The sequence below is a fragment of the Vipera berus genome, assembly GCF_964194415.1.
Source record: "Vipera berus genome assembly, chromosome: 2".
Taxonomy (NCBI): domain Eukaryota; kingdom Metazoa; phylum Chordata; class Lepidosauria; order Squamata; family Viperidae; genus Vipera; species Vipera berus.
Window position 1 is genome coordinate 233,876,512 of NC_138203.1, and position 27,800 is coordinate 233,904,311.

General features: G+C 42.1%; 1 protein-coding gene across 3 annotated transcripts in view; it reads left to right on the top strand.

Moving 5' to 3' along the window:
• The first annotated feature begins 9,595 nt into the window (after positions 1 to 9,595).
• ABHD6 (abhydrolase domain containing 6, acylglycerol lipase) overlaps positions 9,596 to 27,800 on the top strand; it is a 32,646-nt gene continuing 14,441 nt past the window's right edge. The window contains exons 1-3 of one of the 3 annotated variants that reach the window (XM_081316847.1): positions 9,596 to 9,837; positions 22,422 to 22,571; positions 26,959 to 27,115. In XM_081316847.1, the coding sequence (XP_081172973.1) occupies positions 22,453 to 22,571; positions 26,959 to 27,115 (276 nt within the window). In that variant the 5' untranslated portion in view covers positions 9,596 to 9,837; positions 22,422 to 22,452. Of the gene's footprint in view, positions 9,856 to 12,708; positions 12,870 to 22,421; positions 22,572 to 26,958; positions 27,116 to 27,800 lie in introns of those variants that run through there. The other 2 variants (XM_081316848.1, XM_081316849.1) reach the window with 2 other exon arrangements.

A 27,800-nucleotide genomic window follows, 5' to 3' on the forward strand; every position in this document is an offset into this window, starting at 1 on the left:
ACAGGATTTGCACTGAAAGTCAACCTGGAAGGAGAAACCTTACCGGGGGACTTTGCAAATAAATATGATGTCTGACGATGAAGCAAGAGAGGAGGGAAGCCCCACGGAGAAGGAGTCTTCCTCCCAGCCGAATTCCCAGAAACATTGGGAAGCTGAAGCGTCATATTCCTCCTGGGAGGAAATGGTGGAGCAGCACGAATGAAAACCCCGATGGTCAATGGGCGTTGGAAGGAAAAGTGAGTGGGAAAAGGCTTCAGGAGAAGTGACCCTGAGACGGAGCGACCACCAACCGGAATGGAAACAAGAGATGGAGAACTCCCTGCACGCCAGTGAGGGGTCGCAACTGGAGGGGTAATGGAAGGGATCCAACACCTGAAACCCCAGGGCCATCCAATGGAACAAGAGTCGCTGACTCAGTGGTACCCACCCCCCAGACCCACAGACGGGGATCAAGATGAGGAGCGATACCCTCCGCAGCGCAGACAACGCTCCAGTCAAAGATTCCCGCCCCTGGAAGCAAAGTTCAAGGGGGAGCCATCACGACTGGGATTTTTCCTAACCCAAGTCCTCAGCTACATGGAAGAGTATGGATGGGACATCCCCAGTGACAAAACACGCATCCGAATTGTGCAATCTGCCCTGGACGGGATGGCTGCAGACTGGGTGGTGAACCTGCATGACTCCAACGGCCCAGAGCTCAATGACTTCAACCAATTCATGTCATCCTTGAGGCGACGATTCGAGGACCCTTTGGCTGACTGGAAGGCCTGGGAGAGAATCAAAATGGTGAGGCAGGGCAGGCGAACATACCCTTTGGCCGAATATACCCAAGAATTCCGAGCCATCGCCAGCAAGCTGAACTGGCCAGAAGACATCCTCCTCAGCCATTTCAAAGATGGTCTAAACTACGACCTGTATGACGCTTGCCTGCCTCGAGGAGACCCCTACCATCTCGACGACTGGTATGTCCTGGCAGAGGAAGTGGAAATAGACCTATTGAAGAGACAACGCAGAGGAAAGCCATGGGGCTGCCTGCCACTCGAGCAAACACGTGAGGGGGAAAACCCACCGGCCACGGCTAAAAAATCAAAGGGATGTTTCAATTGCGGGAGAGAGGGCCACCGTGCTGCAGAATGTCGTTCGAAAGCCCCTCCACGCAAAACAGAGGCATCATCTTCCAAAAAGCTGGGGAAGTCTCAAGGCAACCCAAAAGAACCTTCCATGAAGGGGACAGAGGCTGTAGAGTCCACAATTCCTGCCAAAACCTGGGATTGGACTCCGGCCTACACCGCAGGGGCGGTGGACACCTCGGAAGACAGCTCAGAGGGAGAACCATTGGTAAGTGGACCTCTTCCACCCATACTTAAGGCAGTGACTATATTAGCTTCTTCTATACCTAAAGCCATTGAAATAAAGGCTCTGATAGACTCTGGCTGCATCCGCTGCCTCATCAGCCCAACACTGGTGGAGAAACTGAGCATCCCAGTGAGGAGGCTAAAACAACCAATCTCCTCAGTCAGATGGATCTATAGCAGGGTGGGGACCAGCTACCCTAGCCACTTTACCAATCCACATGTCCCTGGGGTCTCAAGAGGAAGACATAACGTTTATAGTGGCCCCAGGCATGGAATGCCCAATGATTTTAGGACTGGAATGGCTGAAGAAATGGAACCCCGGGATAAACTGGAGGACAGCAGAATTCAACTTCCCAAAAGGGGAGCAGGAAAATGTAAAACCCCCAAACACCCCCCCCAACCCAAAGGGAGGAGACAGCAGCAGTGGGGAAAGAGAAGGGGTTACCAGAGAAACTGGAGGAATACAGGGACCTGGCTGAGGTTTTCAGTGAGGAGAGGGCAGATGAGCTTCCCCCCCACCGCCCCACAGACTGCACCATAGAATTCAAACCCGGAGCAAAACTCCCAAAACCTAGGATGTATGCCATGAGCCCAAGGGAAATGGCAGAAATGGAAAGATTCATAAAGAAAAACTTAGAAAGGGGATTTATTGAGCCTACCAAACACAAAGTGGCCGCCCCAGTTCTGTTCAGGGAGAAGAAAGATGGTTCTTTCCGCTTGTGTGTCGATTACCGTAATCTGAATACAATTAGTGAATGTAATCTGTACCCCCTTCCCCTAATGAAGGATATGCTATCCCACCTATCGAAAGGAAGGATTTTTACCAAACTAGACCTGAGGGAAGCATACTACCATATTAGGATTAAGGAAGGAGACGAATGGAAGACTGCATTCAACTGCCCAATGGGGTGCTACCAATTCAAAGCATTGCCATTCGGACTGCAAGGGGCCCCCACAGTCTTTATGCAATTAATTAATGACATGCTAAGAGAGCACCTATATAAGGGGGTCCTGGTTTACCTCGATGACATTCTTATCTTCACAGAAACCAAAGAGGAACATATCAAACTAGTCAGAGCAGTCCTGAAAAAGTTGTGAGCTGCCCATTTATATGCTAAATTATCGAAGTGTGAATTCCATCAGGAAAAAATCGACTACCTGGGATAGCGCATATCTCCAGAGGGCATCGAAATGGACCCTGAGAAGGTCAGGGCAGTATTAGAGTGGGCACCCCCCCGCACACGGAAGCAATTGTAAAGTTTCCTGGGGTTTGCAAATTTCTACCGCCAATTCATCCCCGCATTTGGCCAAATAGCCATGCCCCTCACAAATTTGTTGAAAACGAAGGGGGGGGTCCCCTGTGAAACCCAGCCAGCCTCTAAAATGGACAATAGAATGTCAAGCAGCATTTGAGAGGCTAAAGAGACTCTTTTCTGCTGAACCTGTACTTAAACACCCAGATCCCAACAAACCTTTTGTAATACAGGCAGATGCAAGCGACGTAGCAGTCGGAGCCATATTACTACAGGAAAATGATGAGGGGGCGTTGCAACCTTGCGCATATACATCCAGGAAACTTACAGAAACTGAACAACGATGGCCAATATGGGAGAAGGAAGCATTCTCATTAAGGTGGTCGTTATTAACATGGCGCCAATTTTTGGAAGGAAATAAAATACTTTCCAGGTCTGGACTGACCACAAAAATTTAGAAGCACTAAAAACGCCCAGGAAACTCACTCCTAAGCAAACCCGCTGGTCCCAACACTTTCACCGATTCAATTTCACTCTCAAACACTTGCCGGGGGGGAAGAACTTCCTGGCAGACGCATTATCTCGCATGCCCCAATATAACAGCACATGGGTAACTGACTTTAAACCACTCGTACCAGAACAACAACTGGCAGCACCAGTCACCACCAGGACACAAGTAAAAATGAAGCCGAAAGTGGATAGCCAAACCGGGTTAGAATTCCAAAAGTCCTTGGAAGGGGACGAATGGTTCCAGAAAAATAGGCATGTGTGCACTATTAAAGATGGGTTACCTTGGGTGGGTGAGAAGTTATACATACTTGCCACCCAGAGGACCAATTTCATGCAACTGTGCCATGATACAAAATCAGCAGGACATTTCGGGTTTGTAAGAACATTAAAGGTAAAGGTAAAGGTTCCCCCGCACATGCGTGCTAGTCGTCTCCGACTCTAGGGGCCGGTGCTCATCTCCGTTTCAAAGCCGAAGAGCCAGCGCTTGTCCGAGGACGTCTCCGTGGTCATGTGGCCGGCATGACTAGATGCCAAAGGCACATGGAACGCTGTTACCTTCCCACCATAGTGGTCCCTATTTTTCTACTTGCATTTTTACGTGCTTTCGAACTGCTAGGTTGGCAGAAGCTGGGACGAGTAACAGGCGCTCACTCTGTTATGCGGCACTCGGGATTCGACCCGCCAAACTGCCGACCTTCTGATCGACAAGCTCAGCGTCCTAACCCACTGAGCCACCACGTCCCTTTGTAAGAACATTACACTTAACTAAAAGGCAATTTTGGTGGCCATCTATGAAAAAAGACATAGAAAGCTATGTGAGCAGTTGTCAAATTTGTGCAATGGCCAAGAGGTTACAAGGGAAATCGCCAGAACTGTTACAACCGGTAGCGAATCCCTCAGCCCCATGGAAAGAAACAGCCATGGACTTTATCGTAGAACTACCAGAAAGCAACAGAAACACCGTTGTCTGGACTGTCACTGATCTCTTCTCTAAGCAAGTCCATTTCATACCTTGCCAAAAAATTCCAACTGCAAAAGCATTAGCAAAACCTTTTGTACAGCATATTTACAGATTGCATGGGCACCACAACGCATCATATCTGACAGGGGGGTGCAATTTACCTCCGCATTTTGGAAGGAATTTTTATCCCTGTTTGGAACTACCCAAGGACTGACATCTAGTCATCATCCTCAGGGGAATGGCCAATCTGAATGGTCTAATGCAGTACTTGAGCAATATTTAAGATCTTATATAAGTTTCCAACAGACGGACTGGGCGGACCTACTGCCTTTTGCAGAAGTGGCATATAACAATGCAGTTCACTCCAGCACAGGTTACACTCCTTTTCAAGTAGCTACAGGCCAGAGCTTCAACCGCATAACTGATCTAGCCCCAAAAGAACCGGTAATTCCAGAACTAAAGGAATGGATTGCTCAGTTACAATACACCTGGCCTATTGTCAGAAATGCGTTAACAGAGGCTAGATTAGCACACAAGACACAGGCAGACAAGAAAAGAGCCGATCCCACACCGTTCAAGGTGGGAGAGATGGTATATCTGTCTACAAAATACCTTAAGTCTCTCCAACCCTGTAAAAAACCAAAATACATTGGACCTTTTCCAATTAAAAGAATCATAAACCCAGTAACAGTTGAATTAGGACTACCTAAAAATCTTAGACGAATACACCCAATCTTTCACTGCAGTCTAATAAAGAGAGAACAACAATCTCCCCTATGAACAAAAATTCCACCACCACCACCTCCCATCATGGTGGAAGTGGAACAACATTTTGAGGTGAAAGAAATTCTGGATTCCAGGAAACATCATGGAACGACCCAATATATAGTGGCTTGGAAACACCTCCCCTCCTCAGAAAACGAATGGGTCAGCAAACGCCACGTTAAAGCACCAAAGCTGCTTAAGAGATTTCATACAGAATATCCGAACAAACCGAGTTAACATTTACATATGTTTTTTTTCTTTTTCTTTTCTTTTCTTCCCCTACAGATGGACACATCTTTTTTCTAAGAAGAGCGGACTGTCAGAATCCATTTATATCATATTCATAAATGTATGTTTCAAACATTATTCCATGGATTCTGCCATCTCCCGAAGAGGAGGGAATGGATGTGTATTGAATCGGTATTAGGCATTTCAAAGGAAAAGAGAAGCCTTTTGAACTGGGAAACAAAAGGGGGGGCTAGCATCTGGCTTGTGTCACAGAAGAGAGCAATAAACATAAAAGGTCCTAAGTTCCTTTTTCCCACGAGAGGGATGATACAAGGTAAATGATGGGGGACTGACCAAATGGAGTTAAGGGGGGTTAAACCGGGAATTCTTTATAAGGGTTTAGTTCATGGGACAATATTAAGTCCTGTCTTGTATTCCTACAACCAAGCATGTCATAGTAAAGATTCTTTTTGGACTAGATTTGACTCCAAGAGTTTTGTCTTCCTAAGACGTGGTTTGGGGTGGGTCCTGACACAGTGGTTCTGAGATCACATCTGCCAGTTCCTTGAGAACCTTGGGGTGTAATCCATCTGGTCCTGGTGATTTGAACTCGTCTAGGGTGGATAGGTGCTCCCTTGCCATTTTCTTGCCTATCTTCACTTGTGTTTCTAATCTGTTGTTTACGGTACTGTTCTTGATAGGTTGGACTGTTTTTTCCCTTTGTGTAAATACGGATTGAAAAAATGAGTTGAGTAGTTCTGCTTTCTCCCTGTTGCTTGTCACCTTCATGCCACTTTCTCCCACTAATGGACCAATCATTTCCTTAACTTTTTTCTTGTTTTTTACATGCTGAAAGCTTCTTTTTTTGTTATTTTTTTACTGTTGTTGAAAGCCTTAGTTCATTTTGAGCCTTAGCTTTCCTCACTCCAACTCTATTATTATTATTGTTATTGTTTCAGTAGAAAAGCCAATTCTAAAAGATATATATGTAAACTGTGTCATTTTTGTTGATTGTCCAACTAACAGGTTCATTTGGTTACTAAAGATGGTTTTCTAATGTTTGGGACTCAAAAAGCTGCCTTAGCCAATAAACCAAACTACATCTCGGTTTCTTTTAATTTTTCCATAAGAAATATGTTTGCACATTTATAGGATGAGATTTACAAACAATGCTTGTATTTTTTAGCATTTTTAATATGGAATTCATTTGTATGCACAATAATGTTTTGATGGTTTTTCCATTAAATATTTTTAATGGAGGACTGTGGAAAAGTCACTAAAAGCTAGCTTAAACTTTGTCCCATCGATTCTTATCTCCTATTCCATTATTTTTCATACATTAGTTCAAAGCTATCCCGAACATTTTGAAGACAGGTAACCATACAACAGTTTCAGGGCTATCATCATGGCTCTGAAACACATTTTAAAGCCATCATTGTGGTTTTAAAAACAGTACTCCTTTTTCCCTTGAAGGATGTCATGTCGAGTCTGTGATATTCCACTTCAAACAATTTTTTCTGTTTTTCATCTGATTGAAGCAAAATGCTTCAACTTAGTACTGCACTTTCGGGCCCCATTCCCCTTGGGCAAGCCCAATTGAATTCAGCAGGACTTCTGACTTCAGGTTTGCCACATGGCCGCCATGAATGGATGTTCTCTCTTCCCCGTTCAGTTTCAGATCGCTGGGGGGCCCTGAAAAGGGCCGAAAGTCACCCCAAAGAGGTGACCAGCAAGGAGGGGCTTTCGCTGGATTGCGGGAGAGCAGCAACTCTCCCGTCAGAGCTGGCGATTCCCTCCAGACCGGCGGACGAAAGGCGGACGAAACATGGCTCATCCCTATGCTGCTAACAGCCAAAGTCACATCTACCATCTGGCAACCTTAAAGCAGCGTGGAAGAGACTGGATGAGATCTACTCTCTTACATGCTAATTACTTACTTACCTGCATAAGCTGCTAAAGTACTTTCCCCCCTGTGGTGAGGGAAGGGGAATTTTAGCCCTCCCTCCAGAAACAGTGGCGACTGATTACCCAGGGGAGTTTAAAACGTTGGAAAACTACTGGGATCCTAACTGGAACTTTACTTCCTAAAATTAGTGGATTATAAGATTTGTAACACTCTACTTTTTATTTTTCTCTGATTTTTACTCACTATTTTTGATGAAGATCTGGGGTTTTTTCTTTTAAAATAGAAGGAAAAAACTGAAAAGATCCAAATAACTCTGGGGTGATATCTGGTGGCTAAAATTGAGATTGTAAAGTGCAATTCTTTAAGAGAGACCTATTGACAGCTTTGAAAATAGATAAGATATAAATTACCTCAGACACCAGCTGCAAGAAACTCAGCTCAGCTCCTTACTTAGTGGATTCTCTGACTGTAAGCTTTCATTTTAATATACTATAATGGAAGAAGAACAGGAATGGATTTATGCCACAGAGGAAGAACAGGAACAAACTCTGCATGTTAAAAGCGATTATCCATACTTTCCTTATAATTGGTGATGAATTAAGAAGTGGCAGGAAAAAAACAAGAAACCAGCCTGGATATGCAAACTCAAATCATGACTTTAACTAAAGAATCATCTATACAGGATTCTACAGAGAAAGCGAAGCAATCAAATATTATGACAGAAGACTTAGATATTCAACAAAAACAGATAATGGAAAACACAGAAAAGAAATTGATAATAGAGAACAAAGAAAGGACCCTTCTTATAAACCAGAAGGAATCCGAAGATCAAAAAGAAAAGCAGACAAAAGAGAAGATAAATACTGCGGGACAACTACGCTGAGTCGGAAAAATAAGAAGACGACCTGCTAGATCAGCTAGCCCTCTTGAGAAAACAGCAATTGGATGGTTTTTTCAACATTTAAAAGCAAAGACATGAAGGATGATTTGGCAAAGAAGAAAAGCTAGAATAAGACTGAAAAGTATTGGGGTTTTGACTTACATATGAGATTTAAAATAGAATATATTTAAATGAATATAACATGTATTCTAAATAGAAGATATTGTAATGACTTGAGATAAAAAGTTTTTTGGTTATATAAAATCTAGAACCATAAATACTGAAATAAGAATATTATATTGTTTTTACTAGTTTGTTAAGGTAAAGGTAAAGGTTCCCCGCACATGTATGCTAGTTGTTTCCGACTCTAGGGGCCGGTGCTCATCTCCGTTTCAAAGCCGAAGAGCCAGCGCTTGTCCGAGGACATCTCTGTGGTCATGTGGCCGGCATGACTGGACGCCAAAGACACACGGAACGCTGTTACCTTCCCACCGTAGTGGTCCCTATTTTTCTACTTGCATTTTTACGTGCTTTCGAACTGCTAGGTTGGCAGAAGCTTACGCGGCACTCGGGATTCGACCTGCCAAACTGCAGACCTTCTGATCAACAGGCTCAGCGTCCTAACCCACTGAGCCACCACGTCCCTTATTATTAAGGTAGATGGTAGAATCTATATATAAGGTGTGTATTTTAAATATTAAATTGTGTGAGGAATTGTGATAAAGAAATTGTGGTTAATTAAAAATATTAAATGTTAAATTAAAATATTAAGGGAAAATTAATTATCAGGTTACTGACTGGCTAAAAGTTTGACTGCTTAAAAATAATTAAGATTTGAATTCAAGATATCGTTATGAGCTGAGATAAAGGTTAAGTAAAACCAAGAAGAAATTTAGGCCGTTAAATTTGAAGTGCAAAGATATTTGAGAATTACTAGAAAAATAAAAACTTTACTTTGTATTATTAATTGGTTGATGCAGTTGATGAGAATCATGTACAGATAAAAGGTATCTGGAACCTTAAACTGTGGTGGGAGGAATCGTGATAGAAATTGGGGTCACTTAAAATTTGGAAATTACAAAGATTAAACGTTAAATTTAAAATATTAATGGGAAATTAAAGTTAAGAAAAACTTATCAGGTAATAGATTGTCTAAAAGATGGAATGTTGAATTAATTAAGATATGTATAAACTGAAGACTATTGATGAAGGTTAGAAAGTTGTTTTTTACTTGATTGATAGAATAAGAATTAAGTTGGTTTGAACATGAGGCAGTGTATAATACGGGAGAATGAGAGGGAACTGGTTGTTGTAATACTTTGAGATTTGTATTGATTACATTTAAATGGAATGGAATTGCTGTACGTACCCAGTCGCCAAGTTGCTTTTCAAATATGTAAATGTAATATTGGAAAATCAATAAAAAACTTGGGGGAAAAAATGAATTCAGCGGGACTTCTGAGAGGACACGCCTAAGATTTTGCACGGAAAATCAGTGCAACTCTTCAACATCTGCACAGAAACCCCACGAGAACGGGACCGCAGCTTTAACATGCCCATTTCTGGCTTCTGACTTCCAGTACAATTATTCGTCGTTAAGCTCTTTGCTTTATCTTACGTGTGGCGAAATAAGCAAGACGACCCGGATTTGGACTCTTTATGTTAACAGCTGCCAGGCTGGCTACCTTTGAATTTTACTTAAAGACAAGCCCATCTGGATTTATTTTGGACGATAGTCTAACGAAGGAACAGAGGTGGGAATTGGTTTTGAGATCGTCGTAATTAATTATCGCGCTGCTGCCCGAGGAACTACCTCAGCGCGTCCATCCCCGTCTTTAGCCAACCCGCTCGCCTTTTCTGTCGGAGGAACTACACGTCAGCCTTGCCTTTAACACACCGAGAAGCAGAAAAAGACCGGCCACAGGAAGTGCCCGGGGAGCAGGTTATTCTTGAGACTGAAGTCGCTTTGCAGCGCCCAGGTAGATTGCCGGAACAAGGTGGGCACGGCGGGCAGCCCTAACGAGGTCTCCGTAATGCAAAACAGGGAGCGGGGAGGTTGGCTTGGCTACGGTTAGGAAGTCACACCAGCCGCTGCAGCGACAAGGAAGAAGCAAATGGATGGGACTGAGGAATGCCGGAGCGGGCGCTGCGCCACTGGCTAGGGCAGGCGGATTAGCAGTACGTGGGTTTTCCCGGAGAGTAAAGGACTCTGGGACTCCCGAGGCCCGGCAGCCACTGGCAATCCTTCATTGGAAGCCGGGCCGTGGCCGGGGAGCTTCCTCGGCGGAGCCGATTCCCGGTACCCTGAGCTTTTCTTCTGGGCGGCCATGCTGGCCACATCTCCTGAGTTTGGCAGCGGGTGCAACGCGAGGCAGTGTTTGGCGGGGCTGTTGGATGGAGTGCAAGAACTTTAGGTCCTTTCAGATCAATCCCTCGGCCTTAAAGGGTTAAAAGATGCCGAGGCTGGTGCACAGCCTGCTGCGCCGTAATAGGCGAGCGATCCTATCGCGTAAAAGACGGGGGACCTCATTCCGAATATACGTCGCTCATCAAAGCATAGCTGGGTCTGGTAGCGGGCGCTGCTTTCTTTCTAAACGCGCAACCGTGTATGCAGACTAGGCCTCTGCCTTAATGCGTGCTTAAAGTTGCCAAACTGAAGATTTGAGAAAACAAAATCAGACGCAAATAAGTTATAATAGAAAATCGGTAAAAGATCACGGACTGTCCTGTGGGATTGTTTACCAACCTGTTAATAATAATAATAAAGTTGGAAGGGACCTTGGAGGTCATCTAGTCCAACTCCCTGCTCAGGCAGGAAACCTATACCATTTCAGACAAATGGCTGTCCAGTCTCTTCTTAAAAACTCCCAGTGTTAGAGCATTCACAGCTTCTGGAGGCAGGTTGTCCCACTGATTAATTGTTGTAACCATCAGAAAATTTCTCCTTAGTTCTAGGTTGCTTCTCTGGTTAGTTTCCATCCGTTGCTTTTTGTCCTGCCTTCAGGTGCTTTGGAGAATAGCTTGTGTTATGTACTGGGCTCTTGTGAAATGTGGGTTGCTGGAGCAGCTAATGGCTCTCCATAACCCAGACTACTTGTCTCCTGTGCTGCAATTGGCTATCTCCAGGCGGCAATGGTTGATTCAAACCTATTGGCTGCCGCCTAGGGGCTAGACTATATATTGCGGCTAGTTGCAGGCATTTCCCCAGTACAGTTCCAGCAAGAAATAAATAATGAGTTACCCTGTACTGAGTTCAGCGTCTTCATTCCTGCACCTAAGAACCCGCTATTTAACAGCTTGACTCCCTCTTCTTTGTGGCAGCCCCTGAGATATTGGAACACTGCTATCATGTCACCCTTCGTCCTTCTCTTCATTAGATTAGACATAGCCAGTTCCAGCAACCGTTCCTTATATGTTTTAGCCTCTATTCCCCGATCATCTTTGTTGCTCTTCTCTGTACTCTTTCTAAAGTCTCAACATCTTTTTTACATCATGGTGACCAAGACTGGTTACAGTATAGTATTCCAAGTGTGGCCTTACCAAGGCATTGTAAAGTGGTACTGTGTTAACACTTCATGTGATCTTGATTCTGTCCTTCTGTTACTGCAGCCTACTACGATGTTGGCTTTTTTGGCAGCTGCAGCACACTGTTGGCTCATAGTTAAGTGATTGGCCACTGGGTCTCCAAGATCCCTCTCAGTTGCTACTATTGAGCAAGGTACCATCTACACTATCCCTGTGCATTTGGTTTTTTCTTGCCTAAATGTAGAACTTTACTTTTTTCACCATTGAATTTCATTTTGTTAGATAGCACCCAATGTACAAGTCTGTCAAGATCCTTCTGTATCATAACCCTGTCTTCTGGAGTGTTGGCTATTCCTGCCAGCTTGGTGTCGTCTGCAAATTTGATGAGTGCCCCATCTATCCCCACATCCAAATCGTTGATGAAGATGTTGATGAGCACTGGGCCCAGAACAGAACCCTACACACTTCCCTCCATGTAGATGCAGTTCCATTGAGGACCACACACTGAGTATGGCCGGTCAGCCAGCTACGAATCCATCTGGTGGTGATACTGTCTAACCCACATTTTTCTATCTTATCAAGTAGTAGGTTGTGGTCTACTTTATCAAATACCTTACTGATTGTCACTTGGTCAAAGAATGCAATAAGATTTGTCTGGCATGATCTGTTTTTGACAAACCCATGTTGGCTTTTGGTAATGACTTTCTTTGCCTCTAGGTGTTTTCTGATTCGTTGCTTTAACTTTTCCAAGAACTTCCCAGGTATCTACTTCAGCTCTTTTCCAGTCCTCTGGTAGTTCCCCAGTGCTCCATTATCTTTGAAAGATATAGTTCTGTGGTTCTGAGATCACATTTGCCAGTTCCTTCAGAACCTTGGGGTGTAGTCCATCTGGTCCTGGTGATTTGAACTCATCTAGGGTGGACAGGTGCTCACTTACCATTTTCTTGCTTATCTTAACTTGTGTTTCTAGTCTGTTTTTTACAGTACTGTTTTAGATAGTTTGGGCTGTTTTTTCCCTTTGTGTAAACATAGATGCAAAATCCATTGTTGGAATGTATTTTAATGCAACAATACTATAGTAGTATTCAGCTAGTAGTTGGCAATGTGTACAAGTTTGGATCTATGCTATATACTCTTTAGTTCTTAGTAGAGTTTCCTATTTCCTCTTACAATTAAATAGTTGAGCAGTAAAGTACATTGTGGACTGTACTCTTTGTTTGCTTTGTGGTGATATATATAAACAGAATTTCTAACAGGTTATGGGCCCAGAGACTGCATCCAAATTTGCAACATCAGCAGCATAAACAGCCCAGTTATAGCCGGCTGCAGCAAATAAGAGCAAAATACAGAAGTGGAAAGAAGACTTCAACAGAATAAAAGAAAATAGCCAGTTAGACAACTGCAACAAAGATTTCATTTGTAAATCTGACAAATCAGAACTACCAGTCTTGGAAATTCAAGATGAAGATGCTGCTAATAAGAGAAGGTACGGTATGTGGAACTGTATAAATGAAGCTAGGCCAGAATGCCCTTCAAATGAGTGGATAGAGAAAGATCAGAAAGCTCAGAGCACAATGTCTCTTAGCATAGAAGATGATCAAATCATACATATATGTAAATGTGAAATTGCTAAAGAAATGTGAGAAGGGTTAAAAAAGGTGCATGAAGCTAATCTCAGTAGCTAAACTGTATTTGATTAGACAGCTATAACAAAACAAGCTGATGAAAGGCCAGGATATTCAGGATTGGATAAGGCACACCTTAGAAATGGTTGAACACCTGAGACGTATAGGAGAAGAAGTAAAAGATTTTCATGTTGTAGCACTATTATTTAGTGGTTTACCAGAAAGTTATGAAACTTGTTTACAGCCAATGGTGGGATTTAAATATGTGAACAACCAGTTCTTTGTGTGATTGCCGCTTCCGGAAGTCCATTCTGGGCCTGGGCAACAAAAGATTAGCTACCAGTTCTGCTGAATTGGTGTGAACTGGCTGAATCCCATTACTGGTTACAGTGCTTGATGCATGTCCAGATGGCAAGCTAACATTGGAATATGTTAAGGGCAAGCTTATACATGAATATATGCGTAAAACAGAAAGCATTAATAGTGATGGTGTTTCTGTTGCAGAGTCTGTTTTAAAGATGAAAAATAAGGATAAAAACAGTTAGATAAAGCAAGAAACACGTGAATGCTTTATGTGCAAGAAAAAGGGTCATTTAAAAGCAGATTGTAGAATCTGGAAAACTTGAATGCATAAATTATAAAAAGCCAAAAGTGTGAAGGAAGAAACTGATTTTTCTTCAGATAATGAGCATGTTTTCCAATCTAAAAGTTGCACCTCATCTTTGAAAGCATGGTGTGTGGTGAGCTACAAGTCACATGACAAATTTCTTTACTGACCTTGACTAGAGTAAAATAGAAAAAAGTCACCACAGCTAGTGGGCAAATAATAGAATCAGAAAGAATAGGAGAGGATTTTCTTTACTGTCCTATTTCTCAGAGTATCCTCAGAAAGATTCTTGTGAAAAACTATCCTGAAATTATTATTTTGTCAGTGAAGAAGGTCACAAAACAAGGCAATGTGGTGACCTTTAAAGGGGACAATTGTATTATCACAAAAGGAGATACCTTACTTGGAAGAGTTAAAATTACAGATAACATGCATCAGCTGAACTGCAATCAGGTGGTTAATACTGGCAAGGAGGAAAAACATTCAAACTGCATTCCCACATGGCACAGACAATTTGGACACAGAAGTCCTGACATAATAAAGAAATTATCTGAGAAAGACTGTCCAAATGTTATAAAAGAAGAAATCGGGCCACAAGAGGTTTCAATAGGAGATACAACAGAAGTAATAAAGGCATCCCAATCAAACGTCTGTCCAAGGTTGCTCGGGAAGCATTAAAACCCAGAGACAGGAAGGAGAATCCAAAGGATACTGCAGCTGCCCCCCTAGTCCCCCAGGCCAGCCAGACCCCCAGCAGCTCCAGTGCCAGCCCTTTGGAGAGCCAAGCCAGAAGTCGCAGCAGCAGCGCCAGCTCTGTGGGCAGCCAGGACAGCAAGAAGAAGAGGATGAAAAAGGACAAGAAGAATGATAAGAAACAGGAAACAGAACTAAAATCAGAAATGGGACTATTATAAGGAGTAGTTGTTGAGTGGGGGTGTTGGAATTCGTTGTTGGAAAGTATTTTTTATGCGACAACTACAGTATTCAGTTAGTACACGACACAAGTTTGGATCTATGCTATATACTCAATGCTCTTTTACTCTAAGTTGATCAGTAAAGCACATGGTGACTGTACTCTTTGTTTGCTCTGTGGTGATAAATATAAACAGAATGTGTCAGTGAAACCAAATAACCAAATAACTTCCTGGGCATATTTTTATGAAAAGAGCCCCTCAAAATCTGTTCCCGCGTCACAGAGCTATACTGCATTACAACTTCCAATAGAAGAAAATATACGGTAAGAGTTCAGAATTGAACTGTGGAGTCCTTGGTGATCTCTGGGCTTGGTTGTTCACTTATAGACATTTCATTACCCCAACAGGAAACACCCCTACTACACTGATGACATTATCTATTTGGGTAATGAAATGTCTGACACAAACAAATCAAGCTCAGAAAGTCTGGAGGATTTCTAATTACAACTTCTACCCTCTCCTTACCTTAACTGGTGGCTGTTAGGTTTAAGGAAGAAGAAAGTCACATAACTCTGTTAACAGATTTAATACATACATACAAATAGGTTAACAGACCTGTATGTATTGTGTATGAATTATAATACCTAGCTTGTGTTATTCTTAGAACAACAATGCTTCCATTGAAAAATGAGTGCAAAGTCCCAAGTATCGGATTCAACTTCTCTTTTCATGGTAGCCTTCCCTAGCTTGGTTGAGATAAGCTAAGACCTGTGGAAATCTTGGCAGTTGAAAGCAATTCAGCTTGCTTCTTAAAGATATGACAGGCCTGTGTTGCTGCCGTGATATTATATTTAATATGGTTTAAAAAATGGAACAGCCTTGCCTGGGTTGTAAGGTTCAGAGGGGTGACATTTCTTAAAGTCGTCACACTTTCCTTCCCACACTATTTATTGGGGAGGAAAGTTTATCATGCTACTAATAGTGAGGCACACACAGTTCCAAGTAATAAAAAAAAACTTTAAAGAGGAAGAAGTTAGACTAATAGTGTAGAGTATTCATTAAAATAGTCTCTTTTATTTTCTTTGTTGCCCCTCTTTAAAGTTGTTTTGCCTAGTGCAAAGATTATAGCTGTGCTGTGTTGATGTTGCCTGTAGTTAATCTGCAAAAGTGTGAATCGCCAGTGTATAAATCTAAACTGCATATAAGGTACTAAAAATTAGACCTAACTAGGTAGTATAATTGTAGTGTAAAGTATAAAAAAAGGTGTAGTGTAAAGCTACAATTTTCTGCATAGATTGCTGGATGCACCTGCTGTGGTAAGATGGCTTCAATGGTAGCAAAATAGTAATCATTGCTAACTGATGGTTTAGGGTCAGAGAGAGCATGATCCAGAATATCACTGCTGTTGGAGGAGCAGAGGAAGTGGGCTGCTTGTATATTTCTTCTGTGCAGGCTTTTGATCTACTGGAAATCTAGTAGAATATTTGAAAACATGATGAATTTGTTTTTGAGTTTGAGAGTAACCAGGGATTGTGAGATAGTTCTATGTTTTCGCTAAGAAGATCTTTATATTTTCTCAGGCCATTAAACTTATCAAAACTGAGTGATTATTCAGTATGGCTCCTCCTTCTCCTCCACTTGTTGCTTACATTGATTATTTTTAAGTATTCTGGTTGGGATTTTTGTAAACCATCTTTAGAATACATCAGTGAATTTTAAGGATAAACACCCGGAAACAAAGTAAGTATTTCTGGATGTGACAGTTGAAAGTAGAATTATCTGGGATCACACTGTAAAAACGTACAGTGAATTCTCCATTTTGCAGATTACAAATGCAAAAGGATTTTATTTTATGCTGTTCCAAATAATGGTCAGAGCCTGTTCCAGGGCAGTTTTGACAATGTGACATTGAATGATTTGTAAACATAATTGTGTAACCGACATTTTTCTATCCTCTGCATTCATAACTTTTAAGTTACTTGCTTAATAGAAGTGATGTAAATGAAATGATTTATGACCGGTTTCCACACTTTTGACCATCACAGCATCCCCATGATCACGTGATCAAACTTCAGACCCTGACTCATAATTAAAGACAGTTGCAGTTTCTTGGGGTCATGCAATGCAATGATTCACTTAACAACTGTGGCAAGAAAAGTCGTAAAACGGGGCAAACTCAATAAATGTTTCACTTGACAACATACATTTTGGGCTCAATTGTCATAACTCAAAGACTACCTATACTACATTTTTAAAAGGCTGCTTTAGCAAGGGTGACTTCCTCAACGTATATCTCTGTTCAATCTACTCCACTTTTAGTCTCCCATTCAGATTGCAATCTGGTTTCAACTTTTTTTCTGTTGTTGTATGCCTTTAAAAAGTACTGCTTTCCAAAACGTGGAAGGGGGTTTCAAAATACATAGGAGTATTGTGTTACTTTTTTTTTTAACTTGTTGACTATTCACAGTGATTAGGCCCACACCATATTCTCCTTGCTTACATGTAGATTGCCATAAATTGGAAGATTATATTGTGTGTATACACAAAATATTGGATATGTAAATAATATATGATCCTTTGGTTGAAAAAGTAAAATAGTTTTAATACTGCAGAAGAGCACTAAAAAGAGTAAATTGCTTCGGTGTCTACTTAAGGTGTTTAAGCTGGGTGTTCTTAAAGATCCGCACTTCGTTAATATGATACATAAATGCTAAAGCTGAGGGTGCTCCATCACTGGAGGTTTTAAGAAAAGATTGGAGAAGCAGTTATTTGAAATGATATAGAGTCTCCTGCTTGCAAAGGGGTTGGACTAGAAGACCTCCAAGGCCCCTTTCAACTATTTTATTCTGTTCTTTTTAGGGAAAGAAAGAATGAACTGAAACCTCCATTTGAATCAATGCTGAAAACCTGAATGTGATAAGCTATCTTCTAAGTCACGGGTCGGTAACCCGCGGCTCTGGAGCCGCATGCGGCTCTTTGAGCCGTCTCCTGCGGCTCCCAGTCGCCCGGTGCGCGCGCACCTCTTCAAATGGGCAGTGGTGCGCGCGCACCTCTCCAAACCTTTGGAGAGGTGTGCGTGCACCTCCGCCCAAACAGGCAGTGGCGCCGCTCGTTGGGAAAGCTGCCGCGGCCCGTTTGCACAGCTGCCGCGTTTGTCCATGTTTGACGAGCGCGGCAGGTCTCCCAACGAGCGGTGGCGGTTTGGAGAGTGAGCGCGCACCTCTCCAAACCGCCGCCGTCCCGTTCGGAGGTCTGCCGCGCTCGTCAAACATGAAGGAACGCGGCAGGTCTCCCAACGGGACGGCGGCGGTTTGGAGAGGTGCGCGCGCACTGTCCAAGCCGCCGCCGTCCCGTTTGCACAGCTGCCGCGTTCGTCCATGTTTGACGAGCGCGGCAGGTCTCCCAACGAGCGGTGGCGGTTTGGAGAGTGCCCGCGCACCTCTCCAAACCGCCGCCGTCCTGTTCGGAGGTCTGCCGCGCTCGTCAAACATGAACGAACGTGGCAGGTCTCCAAACGGGACGGCGGCGGTTTTGAGAGGTGCGCGCGCACTGTCCAAGCCGCCGCCGTCCCATTTGCACAGCTGCTGCGTTCGTCCATGTTTGACGAGCGCGGCAGGTCTCCGAATGGGATGGCGGCGGTTTGGAGAGGTGCGCGCGCACTGTCCAAGCCGCCGCCGTCCCGTTTGCACAGCTGCCGCGTTCGTCCATGTTTGACGAGCGCGGCAGGTCTCCGAACGGGACGGCGGCAGTTTGGAGAGGTGCATGCGCACCTCTCCAAACCGCCACAGTCCCGTTCGGAGGTCTGCCGTGCTCGTCAAACATGAACGAACGCGGCAGGTCTCCAAAAGGGGACGGCGGCGGTTTGGAGAGGTGCGCACGCACTCTCCAAACTGCTAACGTCCTCTTTGCACAGCTGCTGCGTTTGTGTTTCTTTCAAACGCGGAGGAATGCAGCAGCTCTGCAAACGGGGCGGCGGCGGTTTAGAGAGCTGCGCAGCTCCCCAAACCTCCGCCTCCACATTTGAAGAGCTGCTGCATTCATCAAACGCAGAGGTTTGGAGGTCCCGGGAGAGGGGAAGGGCGCTTGGGTGGCTCCGGCGGTGCCCGGGCTGAAGGCGCCGCCGCAACCCAGTGCCCGTCGCCTGCGAGTCCGTCTCTCCCCCCCCACGTAAGCTGGCGGCACTGGGCAGCGACAGGTGCGTGCAGCTCAGGATGCGGTGCGGGCGTAGGGGGTGGTGTATTTTTTGCTTGTTTTGCGCATGCGCGTGCGTGCCCACATGCGCACACACATTTTGCGGCTCCCACTTTTTTGTGTGTATGACGGAATCGGTTCCGAGTGGCTCTTTTGCTGTTTCGGGTTGCTGACCCCTGTTCTAGGTGGTTACTGGAGATAGTACAAGAAGCAAAATCAGGCCTTCACTTCCATTTTACATTCTTCATCTGTCAGGACCTACTTCAAGCCCACATCTTAAGAAAGCAGAACTCTTGGAAACAATTTCTTCCAAGCAGGAACTTTTTTTTTTATTAAAAAGTTTTACAGATACATTTTAAACATATCCCTACCCTACCCCCACCCAGTTTCCCCTCCCTCCCCCCCCCGACGTCCCAGAGCATAATACAGGGTGTTGACCCTAACAATCTTAAACTATAATATGCTAACTAGCTATAATAACACTTTAAATCCTATCGCACTTTAACTCTCCTTAAAAATAACTAAATAATAACAAATCTTATAAATCTAATACTTATTCAAATGCTAAATAAAACTTTTTAGTCCCATATTTATTCTGAATATAATCAATCCATCTTCTCCATTCCAAGATATATCTTTGTTGCGAATGATCTTTCAAATATGCTGAAATTTTTGCCATTTCTGCCAGGTTCGAAACTTTTAAAGTTCATTCTTCTATAGTAGGCAAATCCTCCTTCTTCCAATATTGCGCTACCAAAAGTCTTGCTGCCGTTATTAAATTCAGCATCAATTTAGTTTCTATAGCAGTACAGTCTATAGTAATACCCAGCAAAAATAATTGTGGAGAAAACTTTTATCTTTTTCTTAAATATCTTCTGCATATTCCACCAAATTTTAATCCAAAAAGCTTTAACTTTTTTACAAGTCCACCATATATGATAATACGTTGCATCATCACAACCACACCTCCAGCATTTAGGCTGATAATTTGGATACATACATGCCAATTTCTTAGGATCTAAATGCCATCTATAAAACATCTTATAAAAATTCTCTCTTAAATTTTGTGCCTGTGTAAATTTTACATTTCTGACCCAGATTGTTTCCCAAGTATCCATCGTTATTGATTCTTGAATATTCTGGGCCCATTTTATCATACAATCTTTAACAAGTTCTGTTTCTGAGTCTATTTCTATCAATGCATTATATATCCTTCTTATATGTGCAGGACTTTGATCTCTAATTTGTTTAACCAAATTTTCATCTACTATAGAAATACTAATTTTCTGATCCTGTTTCCATCTAGCTTGTAACTGCCCATACTGAAACCAAGTTTGTACTATCTTTTCTTCTTTTAAAATATCAAATGGCTTTAATTGCCATACATTTCTTTCCAATCTAAGAATTTCTTTATATGTAGTCACATCATGCTTAAATCCCACATTTATATTTTCTATCGCATGTTTAGGTATTGCCCAAATTGGAATTTTAAAGTTCAACTTATAACGATATTTTTTCCAAACTCGCAACAGGGCATATCTTAATATATGTGTCTTAAATTCCAAGCAGGAACTTTTATTAAGAATAGGAGATAGCAGGCATAATAGACAGGATCTGAGATTTCCCGCGCAACACAGTAGGTTATAGTGTCCCCAAGCAGGACCCCACCCCATAGATCTACACACCCCCAATCTGGGATAGCCAATTCCCAAGTGTTAAGTCCGTTGTAGGAACCAAGGAGATAATATCGGCCATCTCCAGCTCAGGTGAGAGTCGGTGGCTTGTTCACACCTTTCTCTGGGAGTGTAGAAATCCAGGCACTGAGGTTAGATCCCTGTCTGTTCCTTTGTTGTCAATTGACAAGTTTAAAAGATAGAGTTCAGAGAGAGAGAGAGAATGCAGGAAACAGGGTACAGCCCTAATAACCAAAATAAGGGATTACATTGTAGCGAGGGGGAGGAAGTGAAAGCAATGCCCTGCAGGCACATCCCCCCTCCCCCTTGGAAGCATGGCAAAACCCTGGAGAGGGATGAAATAGAAATGAAATGAAATAAAAATAGGAATGGGTTTTGACATCATCCCTGAAAATGAACTGTACCTCCATTTTTTTATGGAGACAATATAATGATTTTGGGAGACCTATGGCCTTTAGAGAAAAGGGACGCGGTGGCTCAGTGGGTTAGTTCGCTGAGCTTGTCGATCAGAAGGTCAGCAGTTTGGCGGGTTGAATCCCAAGTGCCGCGTAACAGAGTGAGCGCCTGTTACTCGTCCCAGCTTCTGCCAATCTAGCAGTTCGAAAGCACGTAAAAGTGCAAGTAGAAAAATAGTGACCACTACGGTGGGAAGGTAACAGCGTTCCGTGCGCCTTTGGCGTCTAGTCATGCCGGCCACATGACCACGGAGATGTCCTTGGACAAAGCTCTTCGGCTTTGAAACGGAGATGAGCACCAGCCCCTAGAGTTGGAAACGACTAGCACACCTTTACCTTTATGGCCTTTAGAAGGTCATAGAAGCCAAGATAGTCCCCAACTCTTTAGAAGTTGCCCACGACTCTAGGAAGACACTCTTGAAAGGCTTGCATTAATCTAGAAAACAATTTCTCACAATTGTGTGAACCAAGTTAAGGTATGTCTTTCATCTTCTCCTGTTTCTCTGTTGGGTTTTTAAGATATTTCTTTGGAGAAGCAACTTTGTATGCCTCTATCTTTGTAGCTAAGAAGAGCCTCTCTCAGAACTAAGGATCTGGCCATTTCCCTCTCCTTTTCCAAGAGAAACCCAACCCATTGTTTCTGTGAATTCTCTTGTGGAACCAGCAAGATAAGAATCCAGTGTACATTATCTGTGTTTGTCAATTCACTCTCTTTTAATTGATCATCTGTTTATATGTGGTAACTGGGTTTAATTCATCAAGGTGCACTTTGGCTTTTGTTTAGTTTAGTGGGCATATATTATGGGATCTTAGGTGAGAGACAGGCTTCTTTAGCATATTTAATAACTCAGGGATGGTGGTCTGGAAGAGTTAATTAGTGTGTTTTGCAAATGATCTGTGGTCAATATTGCACTGATAGTTTTTAGAGTTTGCTGTGCATTGAAATTCATACTGCTAAGCTTGTAAGCCGCCCTGAGTCTTCGGAGAAGGGCGGGATATAAATGGAATTAAAATAAATAAATAAATAAAAATTGTGTAGATGTAAATCAGAAATAGAACTTAGCCAACTATTGTATGTTTTTAATTAGTAATTGAACAGCTATAAGTAAACCAAACTTGAATAATTTAATGTTTTATTTGGTGGTTTGGAGGACTATTTTTTTATTTAGGGTAGTCTCCTAGTATCTTAGTTGTGCTTTGGATTCTGCTAAATCCTGCCTCCAAAGTGGAATCAGTACGTCAGAGTGGGAAATGAGTGTTTTGGATTTCAAATTACCCTCTGTCCAGGTTGATTTTGTGATTGAGTGCCCATTGGTTATACTATCTCTCCTATAGACATTTCTCTGTAGATGTCCCCTTTTACTCAGTCATCTCCTTTATTTTTGGATCTGAAATTTAACTGAAATAAAATACTGTTATTCTGGAACATTTGAAAAAGAGAACAGAAGTGTTGTCTGAGATCCGGTACAAGATCTGTTCTATAGCTTTGCCTTCAGGCATTTGTTCCTTGGCTGCTTTGAGACTTATATTTCTACTTCTTTTATCCATGCAGGTGAAGAAACCAGAACTGTGAAGAAGGCAAGATGGATCTTGATGTATTAAACATGTTTGTAATAGCAGGAGGCACTTTGGCTATTCCCATTTTGGCATTTGTGGCGTCCTTCCTCCTGTGGCCTTCGGCACTTATCAGAATATATTACTGGTAAGCTTTTCATTTTGCTTGGCATGATAACATCAGTTTCTGTTCTTTTACAGAACAAAATTGTACCTGTTGTAATTTGCTTAATTACAACGAACAGAGCCACATTTCTTTCAAAGAGTCTTCTTGCTTTCCATCTTGTTTTGAACCAGCTTTCTTGGCACTGCACATTCTAAAAACTGGGCATTGCTGAACGGTGCCCAATATATCATGATGGTTCCGCAGTGGGAAGAAGTAAGAGAATCTAGTGTAAACATTAAATATTAAGCCCTTTTTCCTCCAGTCTGTTCATCAAAGAATATTAAAAGATTGTTTCACAACTTTTAAGATGTGTGGAGCCCAGCTCCTTGGCTGGACAGGTCTGGGGACTGAATTGAACATATCTAAAATGACTGAGATTGAGAAATACTGTTATAAAAGTTGAAACTAACCTAGTTAAATAGTAGTCTGATACATTGATTCACTTAAAGGCAGTTTCCTCTAGGCATGATGATAAAACACGACTTTATGTCTAACATCAGCTGGGTATCTTTGGCCCAGTCATTCTCTCTCAGTCCAACCCACCTCATACGATTATTTTTGTGGGGAAAATGGGAGGTGGAAGGAGTAATTCTTTGTGTTAAGTTATTTATAAAAATAATAAAAGCAGAATATAAACAAACAACATAACAATCAGTGACATGCAGCCATTGCTTTCTGGAGAGTTCATCTCTGTAAAACACCATTGCAGGAAGTTGCCTTATATAAGATTGGATGTTGTGATAGTTTAATGGTCCATGTTACTCTGATAAGCCAGTAATATTCAAGAATTTCAGACAGAGGTCTCCTCTATCATCTGACCTAAAATCCTTTTATCGTAAGTTGTTGGGGATTGAATGAAATACCCTTGCCAAGCAGAATAGCATTCTTCCACTCAGCTGTGGCTTATCGGAAGACAGGGGTGGGCAGTTATTTCACAATTAGGCCTGTATGCATGGGTTGCTCAGTGGCTCAGACACCGGGCTCGTCTGCTGGAAAGCTGGCAGCTCAGGTTCGAGATCTGAGCACTACACAATGGGATGAGCTCCCGTTCCTGCCCCAGCTCCTTCCCAATTCAAAAGCAAATGTCAGTAGATAAAAAGGTACCACCTGGCCAGATGACCATAGAAATGTATTTGGAGAGTGCTGGCTCAGTGGCCTTGAAACGGAGATGAGCATCGCCCCTTAGATTCGGCAACGACTAGCAAAGTAAGATCTGCTGTGACTCCTTTACCTGTGTCCATGCATAATAGATAATGTTGGGTGCTAGAATATTTTAATCGCCTGCAAAATTATTGTTACTGTTAATACTCGGTTAGTATAATACAGAATTTTCTTAACAGCGTGCATCTAAGTACCAAGGCATGTATTTATTCTTGGTTGCTAGGCAGTAGATTATTACCTAGGTTACTTTGCCTGATTTAGGAAAATAGATCCCTGTGATGTCAGAAGCTTATTTTTTCAATGGGGACAGATTCTTTACCATCAGAAAAGCCAAACAGCTCAAAATGGACACATTCTCTGGGATATGGCTATCTGGAAAATTGGATAGCTTCATTGTGAATGTGTTCCTAACCCAGAGTACCATGTTGGATCCAGACTTAATAATATCTAGAGTAGATTTATTGAAATTAAAGGACTTAAGTTGGGCATGATTAATCTGTACCTCTCCAATTTCAATGGTCCTATTTTTAGAACGCCAAGTCTGCATTCAGTCCAGGGTAATGCAACACATTATCTTGCCTTTTTTGTTCTTTGTTTTCCCCATCCACTGCAGAAAGTAATTGTTTTATGTCTGGGAGCTGCCTTTTTTCTTTTTGGTTGCCCAGATCTTTTAAACAGGGGCAGGCTGGATTGATGGAGGATGGGGGCTGGAAGTCTGTGCCTCATTTTTGGAAGCATTGGGATGTTTTAATGAATTTTAGTAAAATAGATGTTTTGGTGCTTACCTAATTGCACTGCCTGGATCCAGCAGCTTGTTCAGGAGTTGGGGCTGGAAGGTTGTACATGGCTCCTGAGCTAAAAGGTAAATAGACATGGGTACAAATGTATGATGCACAAAAAGGTGTTTGAAAATTATAAATAACAGCCAGTACATGTAACATCTGCAATTCACCTGTTACTTGGCTATTATAAATCTTCTCCAGAAGTAAACATCTAGAAATTTCCACATAAGAGACCTGCAATTGGGTTTTGTTTTATTTGGCATTGTTTCCAGCTCCTCCTTTTGCTATGCTGTGATTGAGACTTGATCTTGACTATTATGTCAAAATAAGTCTAAATGACTGATTTTATCTTCTCCATGAGTCTCTGGAAATGCACAGTAGCAAAATGCTAATACTTCTGCTTTGTCCCCACACATTCAAGGGCATTGAAATTCTGGTTTTAGTCAGATCTGAAACATTTTCCTAATTGGCAACAATTAAAGGTGGAGTTTAAGGATAAATTGCAAAACTGTTTTGTGGATTATAGGTTTCTTTATCATAGTCATGTCATCTGGAGACTGGGGTGGAAGTGAATGTAAGCCCAATGTCTATTCTTTGAGCTGGAAAAATTTAATTCCTGGACTGATTGCCCTGGTTTAGGTTCCCTTCCACAATCAAATGAAATTAGAGGCAGAAATGTTTAGTGACAATACCATCCTCCTTTTCCTCATCCTAGAAAGTCAGATGTGTTTGTGTCCTACCAAAATTTAATTGGGTGCCTAACAGATGTGTGGGGAAAATTCTTGGAGTTCCCAGCCAGGAAATCTAAGAATTGTAATTTATTATTCTTAGAAGCAATAGGCTAGGGAAAACCTGGTGCAATGTAGGACCTGCACCAACAAGTCTACATTTAAGATTTGTGGTAAAATCTTTAATTCATACAGATGGAGGATGCTTGAGGAACTAAGGAAAATAGATGTTTGTTCCCTGCCTCCCCCAGCATTCCCACTGTGTTTGAGGTAGTTTCTCAGCGGAGATGCCTGATGGGTTGGCTTGAGTTTTCCCCTATTTTTTCCTCATCATTTTGGTTCTTATTCTTCAGTGTTCCCCAGTGACTGCTGTAGCTGGTAGTGATACTGTGCAAGAGATAATGTCAGCTTTGGACAATTAAGTCTGTCCTGTATACTGCTAGTCCATCTGCAGGCCTCGAGGAAAATGTTGATGTGGAACATCTCTCTAAAAATACTGATTAGGAACAAATTGTCCCTTGTGTAAAGAAAAACTTTTGGACTCAGAACATAATGTTACAAACCTCAAAGCAGGACCTTCCAGGTGCAAAAAAGTGATGGAGGTCATATGTTTTAGGCAAACTCAGACCTTTGGATCACAATTTCATTAAATGGCAGTCCTATCAGATATATCTTAGACTGCCTGTGGAATCCTAGAGATCAGTCAATTCTGGTGGGTAGTATTTGACTGGGATTTGGAACAGTGAGTTGAGATTCCACTGATTTAATCCTTCAGGCAGCTTTATAATTGTCCTTTGAGTATTGATTAATCTAAGGGCCTCTGCAAGGATTAGTGTGTGATGATAGTTTTTATTTCGGCTGGAGATGTGAATTGTGAGAGATATTTGGGCTATCTGAATGGAAGGTGAGGTGTGAGGATGGGTCAGAGTTTTAACAGGGAATCTTTAGGGGCCAGGAGGGCAAAAAAGTGAGGATAGCACCTGTGTCTGTGTGATTAAAGCCTCGTATAGTTTTCTACACACATCACATTGCAAAATGCACATATAAAAGGGGCAGGGCTACAATAATGTGGCCATGACCCCCCTCTTGTTTTTTTTGACCCACCTACTCTCTTAGTCACCCTTGGGGTTGGAAGTTGTGAATACCAGCATACTAGTAATGAGCCATAGGCATGACTGAATCCAGGAAGTGAACTGTAAGCAGGGCTGAAGAACAACTGGCAGGCAGAAAAAGCTAGAAATCTGGAGAGGAAGGCACTGAAGACTCCAGATACAGAAGCATCCAGGGACTACCCAGGCAGATCATTTCTCCATCAGCTACATACTCTATGGTCCAGTGTTTATTCTTACCATTCAGCTACATTGGATATATATTTTATTTGTTATTTATGAAGTTTATATTATCTCTAGAGCAGTTTAATATTCCTACAAAATTTTCAGCATCAAAGTTACCATTTCTTTGTAATGAACAACTTCTTATTTTAAACCTTTTTAAAAAAATTCCAGGATAATCATGCTGCTTGAACAACATATAATATAAACATATCATGGGGTGAATAGTGTTTGATTAATGGAAAGCAGAAAATAGGAGAAGGAAAAACTAGTCTTGGATTGAATTCATTGCATTGCAATTCTTTCTTTCTTTCTTTCTTTCTTTCTTTCTTTCTTTCTTTCTTTCTTTCTTTCTTTCTTTCTTTAGGTATTGGCGTCGAACCCTGGGCGTGCAGGTGAAATATGTACATTGTGGTGATTATCAGTTTTGCTATTCTTACCGAGGAAGACCCAGCCACAGACCATCTGTCCTCATGCTGCACGGGTTCTCGGCTCACAAAGATATGTGGGTTTCTATAGTCAAGGTATGCTTCCGTTTCTCTGATGGTAAAACAATTCAATCTTGGATTTCAAGTGTCACCTGAACAATGGATCTTCAGTCCTTTGTGTGTGTGTTTGTATGTGTGTGTGCAGCTGACCTTTATTGTACTAAATGTGCTTATTGTGTGGACCATGCAATTATCTCGTCTTGCAATGGGATGACTGAAATTAACATGGAATGTAGACATTTCTGTTAGAACAGTTTGTATCCTCAGAAATAATGTATGAATCAACCCTAGGGTTAAGATAATAGATATTTTGTGAGGATGGTCACTACCAAAATATCTTTGCTGTCTTCACCCATGTACTAAGGCAAATACTCCACAGTTACTTAATTCTACTAGGACTGGAACCCACTCTTCCACATACCTATACAGATGGGACTAGTTTTTGCTAAGTTGGAAATAAATGATTGATGTTGAGCCTGGAAAAGAAAACACACCAACTTAGTTCTTGGGCCATAAAATCTATTTAATATGTCTTGAAAACTGCCATATGTTTGGGCACATGGATTCTCAGAAAGAACTTGAGGTTGATGAAGAGCTTGTGACTGTGTTTTCTCTTGTAAGAAGACTTTTATGTTTTACAGTAAAGAAGGAGAAACTAAAGGACCACATGTGGCCCACAACACTGGCATGGATCCTCATGGTGGGAAAGAATTGTCATTTC